This window comes from Physeter macrocephalus, chromosome 6 (genome assembly GCF_002837175.3).
Source record: "Physeter macrocephalus isolate SW-GA chromosome 6, ASM283717v5, whole genome shotgun sequence".
Taxonomy (NCBI): Eukaryota; Metazoa; Chordata; class Mammalia; order Artiodactyla; family Physeteridae; genus Physeter; species Physeter macrocephalus.
Genome location: NC_041219.1, coordinates 40,262,340 through 40,285,014, shown reverse-complemented (window position 1 = coordinate 40,285,014; position 22,675 = coordinate 40,262,340). Strand labels below are relative to the sequence as shown.

At 47.0% G+C, this 22,675-nt stretch overlaps 2 protein-coding genes across 22 annotated transcripts in view; one reads left to right on the top strand and one right to left on the bottom strand.

Moving 5' to 3' along the window:
* Positions 1-10,557, bottom strand: part of TIMP3 (TIMP metallopeptidase inhibitor 3) — a 54,294-nt gene extending 43,737 nt beyond the window's left edge. The window contains exon 1 of the mRNA XM_007101983.2: positions 10,114-10,557. Within this exon, the coding sequence (XP_007102045.1) occupies positions 10,114-10,234 (121 nt within the window). The 5' untranslated portion in view covers positions 10,235-10,557. The remainder of the gene's footprint in view (positions 1-10,113) is intronic.
* The window catches only part of SYN3 (synapsin III), a 462,808-nt gene that overhangs the window by 198,923 nt on the left and 241,210 nt on the right, over positions 1-22,675 (top strand). The gene's annotated exons all lie outside the window — the stretch shown is intronic.

Below are 22,675 nucleotides of genomic sequence, written 5' to 3'. Positions count from 1 at the left end.
TGATCTGGGTCTTCCAAACCCCCTCCTCATCCATTTAAACAAAGGTTCCATCAGATGACACACATCTTAATCACAGGTCTTTATATGAGCCAGTCTTCCATGAGGGGAGTTTTCTCAGATAGGGATGTTTGAGCCAAGCCGTGAAACAAATTTTCTGGAGCAAGGGGCTGCTCCAGTAGACCGTGGATCAGGAAGGCCTCGTTCCCATGAGCACTGAGTCTCAATCCCACCTCTTCTCTGTCAGCTTCAGTAGTGGTGTTAATGGGGTTCAAAAGAATTTTTACCAAGCCCTCCAGTGATCAGTGACAGACACTGAAGTGACCTTGATTTTTAATTCTAGCCATCAGTTAGGTCTGCAAGTTTGCTATCTGTTTGGCACATCAGCTCTGCTTCAACAGGAAGTCTGGTGGTCAAATATGTCATCTGATAAAGAACATCAGCTCATTAGCGGTTTTGTTCAGACGAAGCCCTCATCTGCTTTCATAACCACAGAGATCCTAGCTCTTGTCTTTATAGACCACATTTCTAAAGAACTTACCTCCTAAAAGGTGTTGTTGATGGATTTAGGTGCTCTATTATTCAGATAGAGAGCCCCTTCCAAAGGAACTTAAAGCCAGAAATACTTGACACATAGTAGGCATTCAGGAAAATATCAGTTACCATAAAAAAATATATGTGGGGGAAAAGTACATACACGCCACATAGAGCCAGTCCTGCTATTTCACAGATGAGAGCCTGAAATCCAGGGAGGTTGACGTCACCAAGGTGATCCTAGAATCAGGAGGAGACCTAGAACTAGACCCCAGGTGTCCTGACTCCCAGCCAGTGCTCACTCCTGGACACTGCACATCTCCCAACCCTGGGGTGGATGGGGACGGGGCTATGGACTTGATATTCAAGTTCAATATCACCATTTCCCAGGCCCTCCCACTGACTACCCCAGCATCTACCCCCTGTGACTACCAGAGGCAAACGTGCTGAAGCAGTCTGAAGAGGGATGGGAGGCACCTGACCCTGGAAAAGAGTGAAGGACTTGGCCTTGAAAGAAGTTGGTTCCAATCCCAATTCCATGTATCAGCTGTGTGGCCAAGCTCCTGAACCACACTAGTTCTCACTGTCCACATCTGTTAAATGGGAACGATGACCCCTCACTGTCCTGCTTTCCTCAGTGGGAATGTTGTGATCATCAAATAAGATCAAGTAGACTTAAGACTCTAAAATGTGAAGAGTCGTGAAAATATAGAGCGGGAACTTCATTTTTCTGTCCTGTGGGAGGCAGTGAGACAAAGTGGAAAACATTAGACTTGGGTGTGAGGGGGGCTCGAGCTGTGATTTTGAAACACAGCTCTCTGTATGTGACCCTGGAAAACATCCTGTCTCCTCTCAGAGCCCCATTTTCCTCACCAGTAATAAAGTGAGAATACCCCCTCTGCCACATAATATAACAACACTACTACTAAAAGCTAACATCTGTTGAGCTTTTGGTATGTGGCAGATTCTGTACTAAACATTTTCCCTGAATTTTTTCACTTAATCACCAACCCAATGTGGTACATACTATTATTCCCCCTATTTTGCCGATGAGGAAACTGAGGCCAGAGAACTTAACCACACTAGGTGAGCAGCAGAGCTCACAAGAGGTACTGTGTTTCCAAATCTCAAAGGCTATGAGTCTATTCATGATGATCAAGTCTAAATCAAAAGTAGATCCATCCTAATTCATGAACTGCAAAAGCACCTTAGCCAAACACCATGAGCCTTCACGTCACGAAACCACATCTTCATGAAGCCTGACCCAGGTTACAAGGCTCACCTTCCCCAAGCTCTAACCTGGGGATTGCAAGAGCTCTGAGATTTCTGAATGAACAGTGCTTCTCTGCAGGCAACTGAGCTACCTGGTGCCCGGCGCCCTCATTCTGAGAGGGATCAAAGATGGCCTGGGCGGGGTGCGGGGGGGGGGGATAAATAACTGCCAACTAATATTCAAAGTCTCTGGTTCCGGAATGGCTCTGGTCTGCTCTGGATTTCCCCTCTCCCCGCCCTCCCCACCCTCTGTCATCCAAGGACTCTATTTTTCCACCCGCTAAACTTTCCCTTGGGCTCTCTGAAGCCAACCTTTCCGCTTTCCTTCTCTTCCCCACCCCCACAAAAAGCAGGTGGCTGCAGGCCTGGGAGTACTTAAGGTCTCTACTTCCTGCACCGTGGATGCCACCATTAGGTGACAGGCTTTACGTGAACATAAATCATAACTGGGTGTTGGGCAGCATGGACCGTCACTTCTGTGGCAGCCGGACCACCCCAGCCTCGCAGATGGCTTCTAAAGGCATCAGGAAAAGTTGTCCTGGCCCCCTCCCCTCCTCTGGACACTAGTTTTTTAGCAACCAAGTAGAAAGGCCTCTTAGTTCCACTGCGGCTGGGATAGACACCTTGTGACCTCCTGTCAAACGCTATTTAGTGAGTTCCTTTAGCTAGAGTCAGTACCCATCGGCTCCAGCCTGTCAGAGATTAACACAGGAAAACAGATAAGTAGGAGGAGCCCATGTCACCCCCTCTGAATGGCTAGGCAACTCAACCAGGACACATCGGTTACCCGCCACCTCTGCCAGCCCTGTTCTCAGTGCTGTGGGCAACCTAGAGATCGGCAAGGGTGGGAGATGTGTAGACCTGCCCACAGGAGGAGAGGTGGCAAACTGGTGTGAAAGAAAAGAGCCATTCCCAGAGGGTGAAGAACAGCAGTCTACAAGGGGTCCGTGAGCTCTTTTCAGCACCTCAGTGAACCAGCCCAAATCATACACTGCCATCATCCAATAACCCATGAGAATGCTTCCCAGGCTTAGGCAAACACCAAGTTTCTTTGCTTTGGGCTGCAGTTAATTGTATTAGCTGATTATATCAGAATAATGACTGGCTAGGGTCAGCAGTGACACATATAGTTTAACTGGTTTTTGTAGTGGAAAAATAATCAACACCCAAGACATGAAGTTGTGATTTTCCAAACATGAAATCCATTGAAGGAAAATTAATAAAAATAGTCTGTGGTGTTGAAAAGGCTGTGAACTGCTGATTAAGTGGAAAGAGTACTTGGTTAGGAATTCGACATAGGGTGTGAGGCTTGGTTTTGTTAGGGCTGTACTGTAATAAACCTGGGGGTGGCAGGGGAGGCAGGGGCTGCAGAGGCTGGCTATGGAAGAAAATCAAAGAGAAGCATGTGGAGGAGAACCCCAACAGCAGGGAATCAAAAAACCAATGTGGGGAAGTTACAAAAGGAGTAGTGTCTTCTCAAATCCAAAGAGTCCTAGCCCTTAGTCTATACTGATTTGGACACAGATTTGGAGGTAGACTAAGCAAATGTAGGTTCTGGTTCATCTGTTTCTTAGTGGTATGATCTTGGGCGAGTGATTTCACCTCTCTGGCCTCACCAGGCAGCTGGGGTGGGCAGTCTCCACCTGGTAGGGTTACTGATATGCCAAAAAGGAGATTTTTCTTTGGGAGGGTGCTGGCGTATTATGTCCAGAAGGTGGGGCTGGACTTATCAAGTAATGCAGAGAACATAGCAGATGCCTCCTCTCTTAGGAGGGTTAGATGCATCCCTCTGGGTAGTACACAGCCCTTAGGTCAACCCAAGAATAACCCCCTCTGGGAATTTCCCAAGCAGCTCTGAAGAATTGTTTTTTCCTAAAGGTGGTGTTTTTCAACATGTTTAAAATTTGGTCAAGGTGTGATTATTCTGCACCAGTGCCAGGAAGTGGGCAGGGAAAAGGGACCAAGTGAGATGCGGAGAATAAGAAGTTAACAAGGGGTATTCAAAATCGAGGAGAGGGCATGGGTCAAGACCCAGAGAGAGAATGGGAACAGCTGGAGCTGGAAGGGCCAGTGATGATGACAAAGCTAGGCAGGGGCCAGACTGGCCATTGTTGGAGCCATTTTATGACACTTTATCCCAAGAGTCCACTGAAAGGTTTTTTTAATCACAACAGTGAAATTCTCTCTTAAACTAGCCCTTCTAACTCCCACCGAGATGAGACTCCAGCATCTTTTCTTAGCCAGGACCCACCCTGCCCCCTCTCCGCTGTCCATCTCCATCCTATGGCCATCCCAGCACTCTCATCCAAGCGCCATCCAAATTGAATGACAAGGGGAGAGGGGGACAAAGGGATGAGTCCCCTTGCTGCCACCGTGAGCCTGGCCAGGCCTATTCAACTAGGGGACATCTTTGAGCCAGCAAATAAGACCCTGTGCACAGCACAGATGTCTTCAAAACAGGAACTGGGTTCGTGTCAAATCCTGAAGTCAAGCAGCTTAGTGTAATGAAAGGCCCATTGCTTCGTATTAAAGCAAAATAAAAATAAAACCATCTGCAACTGAATTAATCCAAAACTGCAACAAGTCGAAGGCCATGGCTTTCCTGGCACGTAAGTAAGCCCCATTCTCCCTACAAAAATGCTCCCATCAACTTGGTCTAAGTAGCCTTAATATTGCTCTCTGTCAAAGGGATAAAGGGACAAGCAAAAAGGGAAAAAAACTCAGGAGGTCAATAAAATTCATAAATTGTTTTCCCATTTGAAAGAAGCATGAAAGTATCTCCAGCACAGGGCTGTAATAGTTCCTCCATCTCTGCATGTTGCATATCTGAAAAGAACTGTGTTACACAGCCATTCTGGATGGCAAATTGTCAGGAACTGTTCACACATACTTTATGTCCAATAATTCCAAATTGTATATTTGCCATAGAGAAATATCCATGCATATGAACAAGAGGATTGTACGATGACTACTTGTTGTAGTGCTCTTTGTGAGGATGAAAAGCTGTTAGAAACCTAAATATCTATCAGTAGGGGAATGGCTAAATAAATATATACCTATACCTATAGGGCTATTATATTATTATAGTAATAAAACAGTATATAACAATATATTATATAATATGATACATAATGTAATGTAATATATAGTATAGTAGTTGATTATATTTTAGAGCCAGGCTGCAGGGGTTTAAATACAGGCTCTGCAGCAACCTTGAACAAGTTACCTAATTTTTCTAAGCCTCAATTTCCTCATCTGTAAAATGGAGACAACAGTAGCATACCTGCCTCATGAGTTTTGAGAGAATTAAATGAGTTAATTCATGTTAATTATTTAGAATGGTGCCTGGCACATAGTAATCACTCCATAATTAGTTTTTAAAATGTATAACCCTATGGAATTGTATACATTAAAAAAATGTAGTAGATCTATATGTATATTAACTGAGAACAACCTAACACATTGTTCATTGAAAAACAGTAGAATGCTATATTGGTATTCCACTATTTATAGTGTTCTACCACTCATGTTTCCAAGGGAAAAAACTACTGTAAATTTTCTGTGAGTACCTATGTATGTAAATGCATAGGGAAGGGACTAGAATTAGAGGAGGTGATCAAAAAGGACTTCACCCTTATCTGATTTTAGATAGATAGATGATAGGTAGATAGATAGATATTGATGGATGATGGGTGGATGGTTGGATATCGATGTACACACAGATACATACACACATAGTCATAGAATATATCCATACTATCCTTGTAATTTTTAAAATGTGGATAAAAATTAAAGGTCCAAGGATGTACAGATTATTATTCCCCTATTATAAATGAGGAGACTAAAGCTTAAAGATGCCCAATAACATGCTTAAGTGCATACAGCCAACAAGCCCCAGAGGAAGGATTTAAGCCCAGCTCTGCCCATGCCACAGCGTTTCTACCACCGCACACTGCCTCTCCAGGCCGCCCGAGAGTTGACTATGACAAAGGCTAGAAGAAGGGGCCTCCTTGTCCATACTGGCTGGAATGGTAAAAGCTAAATGCAGTGGAGAATTGTGTTGTTGTTTTTGTTTTTAATTAATGAACCTTTTGGAATGTGCCATTCAGCAGTGGAGCTGAATGGTTCCTGCTGTTCCTGCAAAACAAACAAAAGTCCCTCCACCCAAGCCACTTCTGTGGCCGCTTTTCTAGCCTTATCTATCCAGGGACTGTGAAAGGGACACAGAACTGTGGGAGGGGCACCTTCTCCAGCCAGCCCAGCACCCAGTCTCCTGACTCTCTCTGGTTTTCCTCCCATCATACTGGGAGTCTGCATAGACTGGGCACCTCACCCTGGGAGGCCCCCATTCATCCCCACCCAGAAGGGTAAGAGTATTGAAGGCCAAGGTCTCTTGTCCCCATTAGCTTTGCTTTTCCCTGGGCCTCAGTGAGACAAATCGAGTCTTTTTTTTACTTTGTCTTGGTGGTTTTGAGGGTCTCTTCCAGTTCTAATAGCCAAAGGACATTAGAAATTTTCCTTTTATTTTCTCTATTTATACCCTAATATGATGAGTATGGTGGTAATTAGTTCTCAGTCCCATAAGATGGTGTTTAATTAAAACCTCTGGCCATTTTGGCTGTCTTCATATTTCTGAGGAAAACTCCCCAAATAGATAAGTAAGGCATTCTTCAAATGTTAACTGTCCATTTCATCCTGGTCCTAGGAAGCGTCGTCTGCCTTAGGATATCAAGGGTAATTGAAAGTTGAAAAGTTTTGGAAGAATGGCATAACTAAGAATGGCTTTAGCCTTACCGTATAGTAACTGGGTGACCTTGAGCAAGCACAATCTCTCTCAGACTCAGTGTTTTCCTTTGAAAAAAATAGGTGTAATACCTACTCTTTAAGATGCTGGGTGGATGAAAGACACGGGATCTGAGAAGTGCTTGAACCTAGTGGGAGTCTGCAAGATGTCCCTTCCCTCCTTCTACAAAGAGCAGCTCTCCTCTTTCCAGAGTTACTAAGATGTCGACAGCCTGGGTCTGCTCCCCAAGTGAGTGGCTCCTCTCTGAAGTCTGATCCTTTTTATTTTCCTTAAGTCACAAAGCCCAGTGTAAAGTGTAATTGCGTGTTTGTGAGCGAGAGAGAATAGATCAGGCTTCTTTGAAAATGGCTTCTTTGCTAAAACCACAACCTCAGATCTGATACCAAAAGAATCTGCTGGCACTGGTCCCTGTCAAAACAATTTGGAGACATCCAGAGACCATCCTCCAGAGCTGGCAGTGGGCCCCCAAGCTGAGCCTCACTCTCGAATTCCCAACAGGCTCAGGGGGCAGGTCCCCAGCACTCTATCGCACAGCCCCATGCTTCTGTGCAAAGGAGAGCTTGGCATTCTGAAGCAAGATTCTCTCTCTCTACTGCTCCCGCCCCCTGCAGAAACCACACAGACACACAGACACGCACGCAAACACACACGCACGCAGGCACAGGCACACATACCCCAATTTTCAGAAGGCTCTTGGCACTGCCCACCCCTTCCTTAGCTGGACAGAGCTGTGGAGCAGAAAGCAGGCCAAGGCTGCCTTCTTCATTCCTAGTCCCCCCACTTCCCTCCTCCAGAGTCAAGGTTTTTTCAAGAGTTTCAGGGGCAACGACTGGTGGGGAGGGGGCTGCAGACATTGTAGCTGCTGCCAAGTCCTTTTCTTTCTGCCACAGTATGTTTTATAAGCCGGCATGTAGTTTATTCTTCTAAACACTTCGCTAGGGTGCAGGGCCTGGAGTTGCCATAGCAACACCTTTTAACTCCTCCTCATCCAGGAGGCAATGCCAATCCCCAGGGCTTTGGGAGAGAAAGGCAAAAAGAGACACCTGTGGATGAGGAGAAAGGAGAGGGAAGGCCATAGGGGATTCCTTAGAGAGGGCCTTCACGCAGCAACATGGCACCCGGCCACGAAGAGAAAAGATCCAGGAAGGTCCTGGAAGAGGAAGCTGGTGGGCTGGCGTTAGCATTTTTCATGGACTACAGTATTGATTGGTGGGGTCGTAGGGGTCAAGGGGAATGGAAACGTCTACACATTTCCTTCAGGGAGAGAACAGGCAGGCATCAACCCAGACAGACTGGAAACCAGAAGGGCTGTGAGCTGGGAATACTGGGAGCCACCTACTGGATGCCAGCAGGGTACTGTAAGGCAGCAGAGGTCAACAAGCCGGCAGCCCACATCCACACCTCCCATTTTTAAAAGCATTATCTCATCCCTGCCACTAGTGCAGTGCACCAAACCGAGGCAGAACAGTTTTGGATCGGTGCCAGCAGCATCGAAGTTTTTTTTGTTTCTTTTTTATTTTTGCTACCATAATGTTCTTGTCTTTGGGTACTTCCTGGTAACTTTGCTTTTCTCTGGGCAGTCTGCTGAGGAGGGGGATGTGGGAGGATTTCTTAAATAAATCCAGAGAAATTACAAGAAACTTTCTGTATCAGCCCAGACACACAGCAGGAAACCTAAGCAGCGAACAGAGTCAGGCAGTGCCCCCGCTGGAAGAGGTCCCCTTGCTCCTGTTTCCACTGTTCCCTGGTGAACGTTCAGGGTGGAAACCCAAAAGCCAAGAGCAAGGGGGAGGCACGAGGTCTCCCTCTCCCCACACACCAAAATCCAAGGGAACACACCCAAGCCATTGTCAAGCGGGGGACGACGCCCTGACTCCAGCTGGCTCCGGGCCCCGAGTATGTGCTCTTCCCTGAGCAAGACCAGAGCCCGCTGCCACCACCAGCAGCTCCCAGCGTTACTCAGGCGGGAGTGACACCCACGGGGTGAGGGCTGTCAGAGGAGGAGAAAGAAAAGCTTCCAGGCCTCAGGCAGCCCCAGAGAATCCTTCCAGGCAAACCCAGGGGCCACTCAGGTTCCCCAGGGAGAGGGAAAGGTGCACAACACAGGCCCCAAGAAACCGCTAACACGAGTGACCCCAGGCCACACAAACGCCCGTGCCTGCCGACTGGACTGACCTGCTCAGCACGGCTACCTCCCTTGCTTTTCCTAGGCCCGCCAGGCCCACCAGCGGCGCCCCTCCCCACCAGGCCCCTGCCTCCCCGCCCTCCTCCCCTGCAGCACATTTGTGGAGGCCCTCACCAGGACCCAGTGGAAAATTTCTTTCCCCTTTATGACTGTCCTTAAAACACACACGCTCCATTCTTCACCTCTGAATCTGCACAGGCAGAGGGTGGCTAGACTGTGTCCTACCGTACCCCCCAGCCCGTGTATACACACACACACACGCACACACACACACACACACACACACACACACACACAAAGAAAGAGCAAGGGCCACTGGACTTGCATGCCTTATGAGCTGGAAAGGAGAGGAGAGATGTTTTCCAGCTGCTACTCCACCTCTGGCCAACCATGCACAAGTGTCCCGAACACTCCCAAACAAGTTCTCCCAGGGCACACTCTCAAGGCCGTTGATATGGTTCTACTTCTTACTGAGTCTCTCATCAAGACACTAAGTCCGATTTGGAATAGTCACCATGATGTGACCCTTGGCATCTTTTTTCTTTTAGAGACAAATCTGTTTTCCACTGCTCAGTCTCCCCCTCCCCACACACATTCAAGGAAAAAAAAAATAGCCTTCCTGTGAATTCTCACAGCTATGTGATAAGTGATCCCTCACACACGCCACCTCCTGCTTGCTATCAACACTCTCAAATACAGTTCCTCCGGGGAGGGTCAACCCCACCGCTTTCTTCTCATTTTTCCCCTTAAATCCACCCAAACTTGGCAGTCCAAGAAGCTCAGTTAGCACTTGCCTAGGGAGTGTGAGGCGGGGTTAGGTCTCAGTGAAAAGAATGAACTTAGTGGGGAAATGGTGAAAACTCAGAAAACTTCAAGTTTCTCTCTCCTGCAACTTTCCCTGCATATGGCTGGCAACTTTCTTTCTTTCTTTCTTTTTTTAACTATTCATCATCCCAACATTTTAGTTGGCATTCCAAGTTTTAGAAACACTCTCCCCACCTTTCTCCGTCAGCCCGTCCTTCCGTGATAGTGAAAAGGGAAATTTTCCAGATGTCAAAAGGACCGGTAAGGACCTCACGCCCTAAAAGAGCATGGCTGCAAGGGGTTCACTCAGCCTCTGTGGGTTTCTCTGCAGGGCATCTCCCCCCTCGGTCGTGCCGGAACCCCTGTCCCAGGAACCTGAGTATCCCCACCTCGTCCCAAGCCCAGGCAGAGAAAAGGAGCGGGGCTCGCCATGCCACCCGGAGCAGCGCCCAAGTCCGGGCTGCAGCGCGCGAGCTGGCACCGCGGGGGCTCTGGCGGGGACACCGGGAGCGCTTACCGATGTCAGAGTTGCAGAAGGCGTCCTGGGGGTGGCTGGGCGAGCATGTGCACGCCTCGGCGCCCCAGTCCCCCAGACTCCAGCTGCCCAGGAGCACGACGAGCCCGAGCCAGGGAGTCATTGCCGCCGCCGCTGCTCGCCTCTCCAAAGTTGCCTTGCGCGCCGCCGGCGGGGTCGCCGCAGCCTGAGCTCGCTCGCCCTCCCTTGTGGGGCAACTTTGGCTTCGGGCGCGCCGCCCTCCGAGTGCCCAGCGGGACGGGATGGGGTGTGGCGAGGCTGCCTCGGCGCTGGCGCACGACTGGGCGGGTGGGCAGTCTCGCCGGGCGAAGCAGTGGGAGCTGGAGCAGGAGCCGGAGGAGCAGGAGGAGGAGAAGCTGTTCGAGCGTCCGCCCGCTGCCTGCTCTGCGCGGTAGCCCGGCGGCCGAGTGATATAGCGCGGGTCCCCCGGGCACCCCCTCTCGAGCGCGCGAGGCCCGCCGTCTCGGACCAATGGCAGAGCCGCATTACCTCATCGGCCCTCCAAAAAAGGGGCGGGGCCGGGGGCGCGGGGCGACGGGGCGGGGCCGCCCGTACCGTTCAGATCCTTATAGGGAATAATGCAGCTGTGGGCACGCGAGTGGGTGGGCTGGACGCGCCTCCGAGGCGCACTGGCAGAGGGGCCCTCCGAACGGCGCCCCCGTGCCCTTCCCGCCTGCACCCTCGCCACACGCCCACCCCGCCCTCTGGACGCCTCTGACCCAAACCGGAATCAACTACCACCAACCCCTTGGCAGGTCAGAGGTGGCCCTGCCCCGGAGACCTTGACTGTGCCTGGTGGAAAGGATAGGCAAAGGCTAACTCTCTACCTTCTCTGGAGAGAGCAGGGTCAGAAGGGAAAGAAGCAGGTTGATGACCATCCCCCATACACTCCCACCCCTTATCGCCGCCCCTGACTTTCCTGTCCACGAGGAAGCCATCGGCCTCTTGGAGCTGGCTGTAATAAAAGGTTGTTTCCTGGGCTCAGGCAGAGTAAATTGTGAAGTCATTCAACAAACACCGTTCTGGATGCTGGGATGAGCAAAACAAACTCTTTGCTCCCTTGGAACTTGAAGGCAATACGTCAGTAAATACATGAGTACATAGGGTGATTTTCTAAGGTAATAGTGCCATGAAGAAAACAAAACAGAGTAATGGGTTAGAAATGACTGGGGAGGGTGCTGCTGTCTATGCGATAGTAAGGAAAAGTCTGTCTGAGGAGGTGACATCCTGGCTGAGATGTGAACAAGAAGCCTCAGCCATGTGGCAGTCTGGAAGGAGAGAACAGCAAGTGCGAAGTCCCTGAGCCTGTTTGAAAAACAGTAAGTAAAAAGGGAGGGAGGAAATGGTAACTCCACCTAGGGCAGATAGGTCTCCATCCTTCAGCAGGAACTTGAGGGTGAACTGATCCAAAACTGGGATAAAACCAGATCCTGGAGAACTATCCAGAATCCGAGACTATGAGCTATAATGGATAACTGCTAATAACTAACACTGTGACTATTTTTATTATTCAGTAACATCTTGATTCTGCCTTATATTTTCCATACCTCACCTCATTACATCTCACAGTAATCCTTTTAGATAGGAAAAACACCAAGTATTATTCACACTTTCCAGATGAGGAAACTGGCACAGAAAAGTGACATTACTTGGCAACCAGCCAGGAACTCAATTCACTCACTTCCACCTTAAGAGAGGCTTTTATTTTCTTGGACTTTAGCAGCAGTTTGCTTTAACTGTGCAAATGCCCTTTTGCAGCTGGAGCCTTCTATCGTTCTATTCTTGGGTCTCTCTCACTTTCTCTCCCAACTCATCCCATTTGGAAAGAGACTTAAATGATTTGGCAATAGAAATGCTAGAAGTTTGGAACAAAATAAGGACTAGGAAGTACTGCTCAGAAATGCAAGTTCAACCTCTTTCTCAGAAACTCCTCTGTTTACACCTCAGAGAAGTGACATTGGAATGGGAGAATCAGAAAATTTCACTGGAAATGGTATTTCCAAGAACATTTTTAAAGCTCCTTTTTTCCTCTTAAAAATTTTAGCTATAAGGAAGGGAATCTAGTTTCCACATTTTTCTGTCTTGTCGCCTTCCCAACTTTTAAGACCCTTCCCACCTTAACTCTAACTATAGCCCGACCTAGAGAGAGCTTTCCTTCTCTCGGTGGTTACTTTAGAACTTTGCTCCTTGTTTCATGGGATATAGTTGTACTATTTCCCCAACCACACTAGAAAGACTTGGAGGCCTGAGATATTTGGCCACACTGCTTTTTAGCCCTCAGAATGCAAAATTGGGTCCCTGGAGACATGGATATGGGTGTGGCCAGCAACCCGTTGAGTCTTGAGCAGTGGACGCTCTGTATGCCACTCCAAGGATCCAGGTTGAATGAGGGCATACTTGGTCGGATTTTAGAGTTTTGTTTATCCCTGCACGGTGTCAGTCATGTGGAAGGTTTTATAAGCCTTTCCAGACCAAATCCACTTTGGATAAGCATCTTACGTGTAGGGGTCCTCTCTTCTCTCTTTTCTTCTCACTTTAATGTTTTGTCCAAATTACCAGTAGTTTCTCCAAGGGAAGGCTTGCCAAGAATATGAGTATCAGAAATAACTTTTGCTGAACTTCAAGCAGCAGGTTCTGTATAGAAAACATCTGAAGCTTTTGATTATGGCAGCTTCTTAATTATGTAAGTGTGAGAGCAAACAGATTGTTTTCCGAGCTGAAAGGTAATAAAATTGCCTTTTGGTTTATTTCCTCTCGTTCCCTATCTAAGCTGGGCCAGTGTCTTTGGAGTTCCACGTCCCTTTCAGTTGGGAAGTTCTCCCTGATGTCTGACCTGAGGGGACACCCTTTGCCCATCCATGTGAGGCCAGCTCAGTCCTCACGCCGAGGAAAAGAGAAAGCAAGCTTCATGAACCCTGTAGAGGGGAGCCTTACTGCTAGGGTCAGGCCTTCCAGCAAGCTGACTTCACAGCCATCAATCCGGACGTCATGGTGTCCATGGGCCTATAATATGTAAGAATTGCTTTTTCAAGGCCACTTCAGAAGCTAGATGGGGTAGGCCTGGGGCTACTGGTAAGACTGAAGATACAGGCTCCCCACTTTCTCTTGACAGCTAAGGACAATGATAGATTTATAAACCCCAGAAGAACTGAAGAAATTTCTAAATCTGTCTTGTCCACCCCTCTTCCTTTCGAGTTCCAGGATGCTAGAATCTATGGAAGTCTCTTATAGACACTTAGAGGTCCTGAAAAATGACCTCAGAGACTACCCATCCTCATTTGATAGTTGGGGAAAATAAGGTTCAGACAGGTGAAGGAATTTGCCCAAAGTCTCACGGTTAGCCCATGGCAGAGCCAAGATTTTGCTGCAGCTGCCTGATTCCTTACCTGGGCTCTCTCCCACCCACTCATGGGCCTCGGTCCCCCCCAGCTGCAGTGCGTGACCTAATGTTTATACTCTTCTGCAGCCACTCGCAGTCCTGAATTTGCATTTCAGATCTATAGATGAGTTTCAGAGTCCCTTTGCACAGTGCCCAAGAAGTAGAGAATTCTGCCTGCACTGACTAAATCGTTCTCTGTTAAGATAATAATCACCTCTGAACCAATCATAATGAATACAGCTCTGTACTCCTCAGAGGTTTATCTCTTTTGTGTTTATTTTTCCCTTTCTAAATTATCTAATACCTTGTGAAAACATTTCAAACATATTGCTGCAAAGAGACACATGAAAATTTTCTTTCTGGGGGGCAAAAAGAGGCTGGGGTGAAAAAAAAAAGCGGAAGACCTGAGATTTGTTCCAAAGGTTGCTGCAGAGCAGTTGTGTGTGTGGGCAAGTCACCTCACCTGTCTGGACTCAGTTTTCCTGTTTGTTGGATGAAAGATGTAACTCAGTGATCTCCAAGATCCCCCCTGGCTGGAAAGTCTCAGAATCCATGGAAAAGTCTCAAGCACAAGGTGAATGTCTCTGAAGGGAAGATAGATCTTGCCATTTAAACAGGTTTGAGACAAATCAAACCTGACCAAGACTGAAGCATGTCCATCAATCTCTCAATCAACAATGAGTTTCTATTCTGCTTTCTGCTCTCTCCTCCAAGACTCAGGCTGAAAACAAAGATTGTGATGGCAAAGGCATAGGACAGATTGAGGGTCTTGTTCCTGATAGAGCCCCACTGTAATTACTTGTTTATCTGTCTTTTTGCCTCTTGGGTCATAAGCACTAAAAGGTCAGGAAATATGCCTTTTGTTATCTCCATACCTTATTTCCAAAATTCACTGAACTCCTCTACTGCCTTAGATCACAGCTTAAATGTCATCTCCTCCAGAAAGCCTTCTATGATTCCCATCCCTAGTCTTTGTCAACCCCCTTCCATGTTATCCTGTGCTTCTTTCTTTCACACCACTTGTCTGACTGTAAAGTGATTGTTTACCTTCCTGGATTGTAAGCCCTTTGAAGACAGTGTTGGTAATAAAGATCGAGTGTTGGTAACAAAGAAGTCAATAAGTATCGGTTGAATGAATGGAATTGATTTGGCCCCACTGGCCCCTTTCCAGTATTCAGATAGGCAGGTGGTAGCTCCTTGGAGAGCTCACAGAGCCCTATCCCTCTGGCCAGTGCTAGGGGGCACTGTAAGCCAGAGAACACCCATTCCCTCAGCCTGCATCCTCAGCCAATCTCACTGAGAAGGTGGGAGAGGCACAATTCCATGCTAGTCAGTGGGGTGTGGGTGCCTTTGAGTGGGTGAAGCTAACCCCTCCCATCTGCAGTGGCCACAAAGCTCTCAGTCAGCATCCCGTCTGGGTCCTCAGCTGCCCAGCTTTTCCACCCCCAGGCTGGCCACATGTCAACCCAAGGGGAGCCGTGCTCTCAGGAAGCTAGATACTTGTGAATCATGGGTTTGTGGGGATTGGGGAGATCTGGGAACACGACAGAGGATGCCACAGTCCTACCCTTCCAGGGCAGAGCTGGCCTCTGGAAATTAAACCTGGTGAAGGTACTGACAAGATGTGAGACATTTCTACTGCTGTATAGGGAAACACCTCTTTTCTTTCCCACCCCTTCTCTTCCAGACCCCAGCCTCAGTGGCTTTCCCCAAACCCACAGTCCATCTGAAAGTCATTACATTCAAAATAGCCTTTTCCAAGCAACAGACAGCCCTGGTCCACCCATCACCATGAGCCCTGGCCAGACCCTCAGCAGGGTTGCTGCCCAGCACTGGGGAATTCTGGACCTAAGGTGGTAGGTACTTCAGGTTCTCTCTGTGTCTGGCACCAGCAGGGAGTAAACACCTTTCCTTACTTCCATCTGGAGCCAATTTCATGGCAGTAAAATTGCAGGGCGTCTCTTGCCCCAGCTCTCCCCCAGCCCTGCCAGGGAGTAAAGACCCCTTAGTGTGAGTCTCTGGCTGAATTCACCTGAGTCCTGGGGTTTTTTGCATTTCTTTCCACAGAGAACTACTCCCAGAGATTTTAAGCCAGAAAACACATGTGCACGGTGGAGACATTTTCTGCCCCGCTTTCTGGGGTGGTGGGAGATGGGAAACAGAGCTAATATTCCAGCACTTGCTCTTTTTTTTTTTTTTTAAAGTGACTGTGTGCTCAGTTGGTCGATTATTTCTGTGAAGGGTAATATGCAGTAGAGGCAGAACTTCTCCTCCTCGACCCTGTCTTAATGTCTTCCTTATGCCCATGGAGTTCGTGTGTTTTTCCTTTAAAAATGAGTAGCTCCTTTGTGGTTTCTTTGACGGTTGCACGCTCAGCTTTGCACAGAAGATGCACATGAGCATCTCTGCCTGGTGCTGTGTGGCTTTGGAGGGAATGGGACGGACAGACAGACATAGGGTTGCTCTGCTGTCAGACTGGGCTGCAAATCCTGTTTCTGCCAAGGTGCTTGAGCTCTCTTCGCTTGAACTTGCTGGAATTGAAATTGACTTATCCTGCGCAATGGGGATGCCCAAAGAGCATTTGATGTCATTGATCACATCCTTCTCTAAACTCGGCTGCTGAGACTCCAGTCTCTCTGGGTTTTTGCTTTCTGCCTCTCCAGCTGTACCTTCTCAGTCTTCTTGGCAGGCTCTTTAGGCTCTTGCTGCCACTAAAATGTAGGTGTTTCCAAATTTTCTGTCCTTGGCTCCCTTCTCATCCCTTCCCTTCCCTTCCTTTTCCTTCCTTCCCCTTCCCTTCCCTCCTAGCCTCCACACTCTCCCTGGCTAATCCCACCCTCTCCCCTGGATCCACCTACCACTCTGCTCTGTGCACTAGAACGGACACTGTAAGCAGCAGTATCCCTCTGAGCTCTTGTCTAGGTCCAACATCCCCCTGGACAGTTTCACCTGGAGGGCCCATGGCCTCCTCAGTCCCTAAGGGTCCAAACTCATTGTCTTTTCCCCTCAGTCCTCTCTGGTGTTACCCATCCCCGCTAGTGGCACCGTCATTCACCGAGTCCAGTAGAATCTCACTCCTCACACCTCTTCTAACCATCCCTTTCTCCCTTTTCCCACCGTGTCTGCCTTGGATCAGGCCCAGATAGTCTTTCCTGACAATTTCAGTAGGCACATAATTGCTCACTCTGTCCAGAGTCTTTCTCTGTCAAATTCAACTTTTGCACTGCTGCTGGTTTAAAGTTTTTCAAATATAAGTCGGAAATCATGCTGTCCTTTGCTTAAAAATGATTCATTTGTCCTCCATGGCCTTCTGAACAGTTTTAAACTCCAAAGAAAAGCATACAAGGCTCTCTGTGATCTGGCTCTTCTCAGGGCCCCACAGAGGGGGGCCATTCGAGTAGAATACAGTGGGATTGCTACCGCTGTAGTTACACAACAACATGTCCTGTCCTTGCTTATCTCTTCCAACCTATGCCCTCGTTCCCATCTTCCAACCTTTTAGGTTCTGGCTATCAGTTTCCTGCCTCTGAGGCTTGTTCACACTGCACTTTTTGCCTGGAATCCACCTTCCATCTTTATGTCCCTGACCCTCCTCGGTCTCATCTGTCAGGATCTTTATCTTTCCGGATTCAACTTGAATCAGCTCATGGATGTTTTCCTGACCCTCTCTCTGCCTCAGCGGAGCTGATGAATCCCCCGAGGTCTCTCCTTCCTCACTCCCCTCCCACCCACACAGTATCCCCCAGATTTCCACAGTGCCTCCCACACTCTGTTGCCCCTAGTGGCTAATACCTTAGACAGCAAGCAAATACAGGGGCGTTTTCAGTCTCTAGCTCAGCATCTGCACATCGTAGTCACTTACCAGATACTGAGAGAATAAACTAACCAATGAATGGCAGAGAAAATGGGGGGAGGGACAGTCAGTGTATAAGCTTCACAAATTCACCATAATAGAGTTTCTGGAATCCAGCTTCTTGGGTCCAGAAAGTCAACTAGATTCAGCTTCCAGAATTAATCAGTCCCAGGGACACTAGGATTCAAAAGAGACCAGCAAATGCCATTGTCTTTGTTTCCAATGAGAGATTTAATTGTCATGTCATGTCATGTCATGTCAACACGACCCTCATAGTTTTCCTGATAATCATAGAGAGCTTCGTATGAAGCTAGTTTCTCATCAGAAAGTTGCTTTGGTGTGTATGGAGTCTGAACACAGGAAATGAGGTCAGGTTATCTCAGCTGAGATACTGTGGAATTCTCCTTCTTGCTGAGGGGAATCCTTGGCCAAGGGCACGACAATGCCCACACCTGCTGGCAAGAGTCCCTCTCCCTGGTCAGTGACAAGACCAGACACATATTGCCGACTTTAACCCCTTTGGTCTTTCTATTTTTCTGCTCCAAACTTGCCACTCCTCCCTTTTTTTGCCCAGACTTTTTCTGCACCAGGAATATTATGATCCATTTGGTTTCTATATTTTAGATTACAGTCACCTTCCAATAATGACCCTCAGGTCAACAAGTTTGGGTTTTGGGTTTTTGAACTCTCCCCTTACCATGTCTTGATTTACTGCCACAGATGGCTAAGCGCATGCATGGTGTGTGAATTTATAGCTTCAGTGCTCAGAAGACAGAAAGCCTTCTTTCCATTGCTCCACTGACAGTCTCTATTTGCGTCACAGCTTGCATGTCACAGTGTGTTCATCAGCCCTGGAGAGAAAGTACAGGGTTCCCTCCTTCCTGCCCTCCTTCCTTCCAATTTCCTTAGACATTTACTGGTTGTCCACTAGTACACAATAAGCACTGAGGATCTAACAGTGAACAAGGCACAGACCTACCCTCAAGGAGTTCCCAGTCTAGTGGGAGAGAAAGATGTGAAAACAATAGTGGGTGGTGTGAACTATAACAGGAGGGTCAAGTGTGCCATGAGATGTTGGGCCACCCTACCAGGAAATGGGGAGGTATTTGGAAACCCATATTATGGTGAGACAGAGAGCCAAAGGTGGGAGAGAACTGTGGGTCATCAAATCCAACCCCCTCATTTTACCGATATAGGAAGATGTCCAGAGTTGTGGGCTTCTATATGGTCACACAGAATTACTGGCAAAGGCAAGACAAGAAATTAGACCCCTTAGTATCTCATCATCTTCCCGTCACTCCAGACTCCTCTAATTCAGTGCTGGGCCCATGAGAATTAGATTAGTATTAGATTAGAATTAGATTAGATTAATTAATAAATAATTATTTTCCTGTCCTGTAACATTCATCAACCTTGGGATGATAAGCTGAAAAGATTTCTAAGACAAGAGAAAGGAAAGGGAACTTGCATTAGTGGAGTACCTGCTATGTTACAGGCACTTTCAATACAGTGTTTGCTCCAATCCTCACAACCCTAAAAAGTAGATATTATTTTATGTCCATTTTACAGCCAAGAAAACAGAGGCTCAGAAATTAAATTTCTTACAAGGAAGGAGTGGCAGAGCTGTGATTCAGACCTAGAGGTCTCTTTCCAAACCAGCAGTCTTTCTGGAGACCGCAAAGTCACTGTACCCATAGGTTCATGAAGTGCTGGTGACTTCCTCTTCATCTTTGGGGTTCCTATTGAGCACTTAGAGCTCTTGATCATTGTATGATGCAACCAAGCAGAAGGAGACATGGTACCTCCACAAGGAGGGCCAGTGAGGGAGCTTTTATTAGCAGGCAAGTGAAATGCATCATCTCTTGTTTGACCTGGTTTGCAGTGGAGAAAAGGCAGGAGAAATCATAGGGCAGGCAATATCTGGGGGTAAGGTTAGGTCCTTCATTACTCTGAATTTGAACAGATGCCACCAGAAAATTACATTTGTCTTACCAAGAAAGGGCCCAGAATCCAGAGGCAAGCTGATAGAACAGTGATCAGTATTTTTAACAGCTTTTGAATATGGCTTCATTTCCTCCTGAAATTTTAAGCATACGATTGAGGAAATATACCAGGTTTTTGTCTCAGTTCTGCCACACACAATAGCTGAGTGACCATGCGTAAATCAATAAACCCCCTTTCTTTAAATGTAAAACCAGGGGTTTAGATTTTATGATCTCTCAAAACTTCCCAGTGGAATATTCTGGAAGGCAGACTGACAAGGGGGTTAGGGACCAAGGCTTGTGATGTCAATAAACCTGGGTTTTGATCCTTCTTCACTTTTTCACTGTGACATTGAACAAGTTCCTTAACCTCGCTGAGCCTCAGATAGCTAATGGTAAAATGGAAGAGAAATTCATAGGATCTTCATGAGGATCCAACAAGGTATAACGAATAAGGCACTGGCACAGTCCTGACACATAGTAAATTCTCACTGAGAACGTGTATGGACCAGGGTGTGGCCCTACAGCTATAGAGAAGAATGAGACCCCTGCCATCAAGTAGCCTATTGTCATCAATCTGTGTTTATGAAGGAAGAGCATATTCCCGTATCCTATCCCCTTTGACCATGTACATAATACCCAAAGAAGGGCTATGGGGGGAAGGGGAGGCAGCAAAGGAAACCAAAACTTGATAGTAATAGCTAATTCTTACAGAGTGCCTACTGAGTGCAGGGTGTTCTTCTAGGCAGTTTGTGTATATTAATTCATACTAAACTTTATAATGTAAGCTGTGAGGTAGACGAGATTATCCTCACCATCCCTTTTTTCTTCAGGTATAGAAACAAAGGTACAGAGAAATTATGTAACTTGCTCAAGATTACATGGGCAGGATGCTGCAGTGCTGGGATTTGAATCCAGAGCAGTCTGGCCCAAGAGTCCATGCTCTTAACCACCCTTCCAGCCTGCCTCTTCAGGGTGAAGGTGAACACGTAGAAAATAGCAAGGATACAAGGGGCCAATGCCCAGTGTCTGTCACTGGGTGGGTCTTCCTTCCCAGAATGCCTTGCACCCATCAATCAAGGTGTGTAGGAACATGAATCAGCTATGGTCCCTATCAGAAGGACACTTAGTAGGGCAGAGAGTACATCAGCAGGCCCTACTGAAGAATAATATTCATGGTGTCGAGGTGATTTCCACCTTGGGATGAGCACAGAAGCTAGAATCAGAACACTTATTCAAGTCCCATCTCCTCCATCTACTGAGTTTCTCTCTAAACTTATATTTACTCTCCATAAATTGAGGACAAACATTTAATTAACAGAGGTAGTTTTAAGGATCAAATAATAGATAACTAACATTGACTGAGGATTTATTATGTACCAGGTCCTGTTTTTGTACTTTACAGGTACAAATGTATTTAATTCTCAAAACTCTAAGATGTAGGGGCTGTTATTATCATACCCATTTTACAGAAAAGGAAGTTGAGGCATAGAGAGGTTCAGTACCTTGGTCGAGATCACACAGTTAATAAGTCGTGGAACCAGAATTGGAAGTTCAGCATCCAGTTCTGTGCTCCTTACCACCTCTCTGTACTCCAGTGATGGGTTGAAAACATTTTGCAAACACTAAGTGTCATTGTTGTCTCTTACTTCCATGTCTTAAGTCTTTGTTCATGCTGTTCCCTTGGCCTGTAGTGCCCTTCCTCCTCTTACCTGACTACCTCTTACTTGTCTAGAGGGGTGAAAAGTGAGGTTCTGGAGCCCCCAGTGGTGTGTTGGAGCTGCCTCACCCTGGCTTATGAGAGCCGATGGTTAAATTTTCTGGAATTTTCCCAGTCAGTTGTTAAACACAGCTATTATTAAAAATGTAATTATATAAACTTACAATCAAACAAATTATATTAAAAACACAGGTGATGAAATACTTAAAACTCATCACTTCATTATTTTATTACATTATACTCTAATCTGTGCTCTTGAGGTTATTTCCAGCTATTGAATCTGTATGGCAGAAACAGTCTTCCCAACTCTGCATTCTGTGACATCACACTGGTAACTTAAAATTGGCCATGATGGGAGTATTTATACCATAGTAATTGGCAGATGCTACAAACCAGGCTTTTTGTCCTGGAGAGCTAGTTGTTAAGTATTTACCAGCACACCACTGCCATTTATTAACTGTGTGATCTTGGACAAGTAACCTTTCTGTACCTCAGTTTTCTCATCTGTAAAATAGGGACAGCATTAGTGCCTACTTCACAGAGTTGTGAGGAATAAACATCATACACGGGAAGGATTTAGCAGAACTCCTGGTACAGAGTCAGCCATCAATGAGTGGCCACTGTCAATATTATTATTAAGGCAGTCGTATTATTATCATTAATCATCATCTCATACAAGCAGCCTTTCCTTCCACCCAAGCTGGGTTCCGCCATCAGAGATTATCTGTGACTTGATATTCATCACAGTGCACTGGGATTGTCATTTTCTGTGTCATTTTCCCTCTTTAGGAGGCGAGCTAGTTGACAGTCTAATTGAGTTTTCTGAGCACTTAGCCCAATGCCTGACACACAGGCATTTGTAGGTCCTCAACAAACTGTTAGGTTGTTAGTGAGGAAAGTGTTTCGAAGCTACTGAAAAACCAGAATTAGGGAACTTGGAGGTTTCTCTAATCACATTACAAACTTTTAAGAAATTCTTCTCCACACCCAAGCACTGCTGGAATACTGTGTTTGGGGTTCATGCCTTGGGAGTACCTTATAATGTGGTCATTTTGGAATTTCAGGAACTAAAAGCCCCCTGACTTGGTGCCCAGACAGACCCACCACACACTGAACTCTTTTATAACAAAGTTCTCAGTGTGTATAATATGGAGCCCCTGTGATAGTCTTAGCATGTCAAGAATATGACCAGTAACTTTCCAAACCGCTTGAAGGTAGCTGGAACTGCCTCTGCCTCAAGTATTTAGAGAAAAAATATTGTGATGTCACGTCAACAAACTCTTAAAGAGACTGCACATACCTAGAGTGCTTTTCAAGGACTAGGAGCCAGTGATTGGAGGCTGATTTCAGGGAGAAAGGAGGGGAGAGGCCAAAGGCATGTTGAAAAATCATTTTTTGTCTGTTGTTCCTTTGTATGAACTGGTTGCTGGCTTCTGCAACACCCAGTAATTAAAATGGCTGGAATGCTTTGCATTTTTACAGCACTGTGAAGGCGGCTCAGAGGCCTAGAGCTGGAGCCAGCTGGAGGCCCAGGGATCCTACCCCTTGGCCTGGCAGAGGCGGCTGGCATCTGCCTTGGGTGGGGGGGGGGGCGGAGTTGGCGGCAGGGG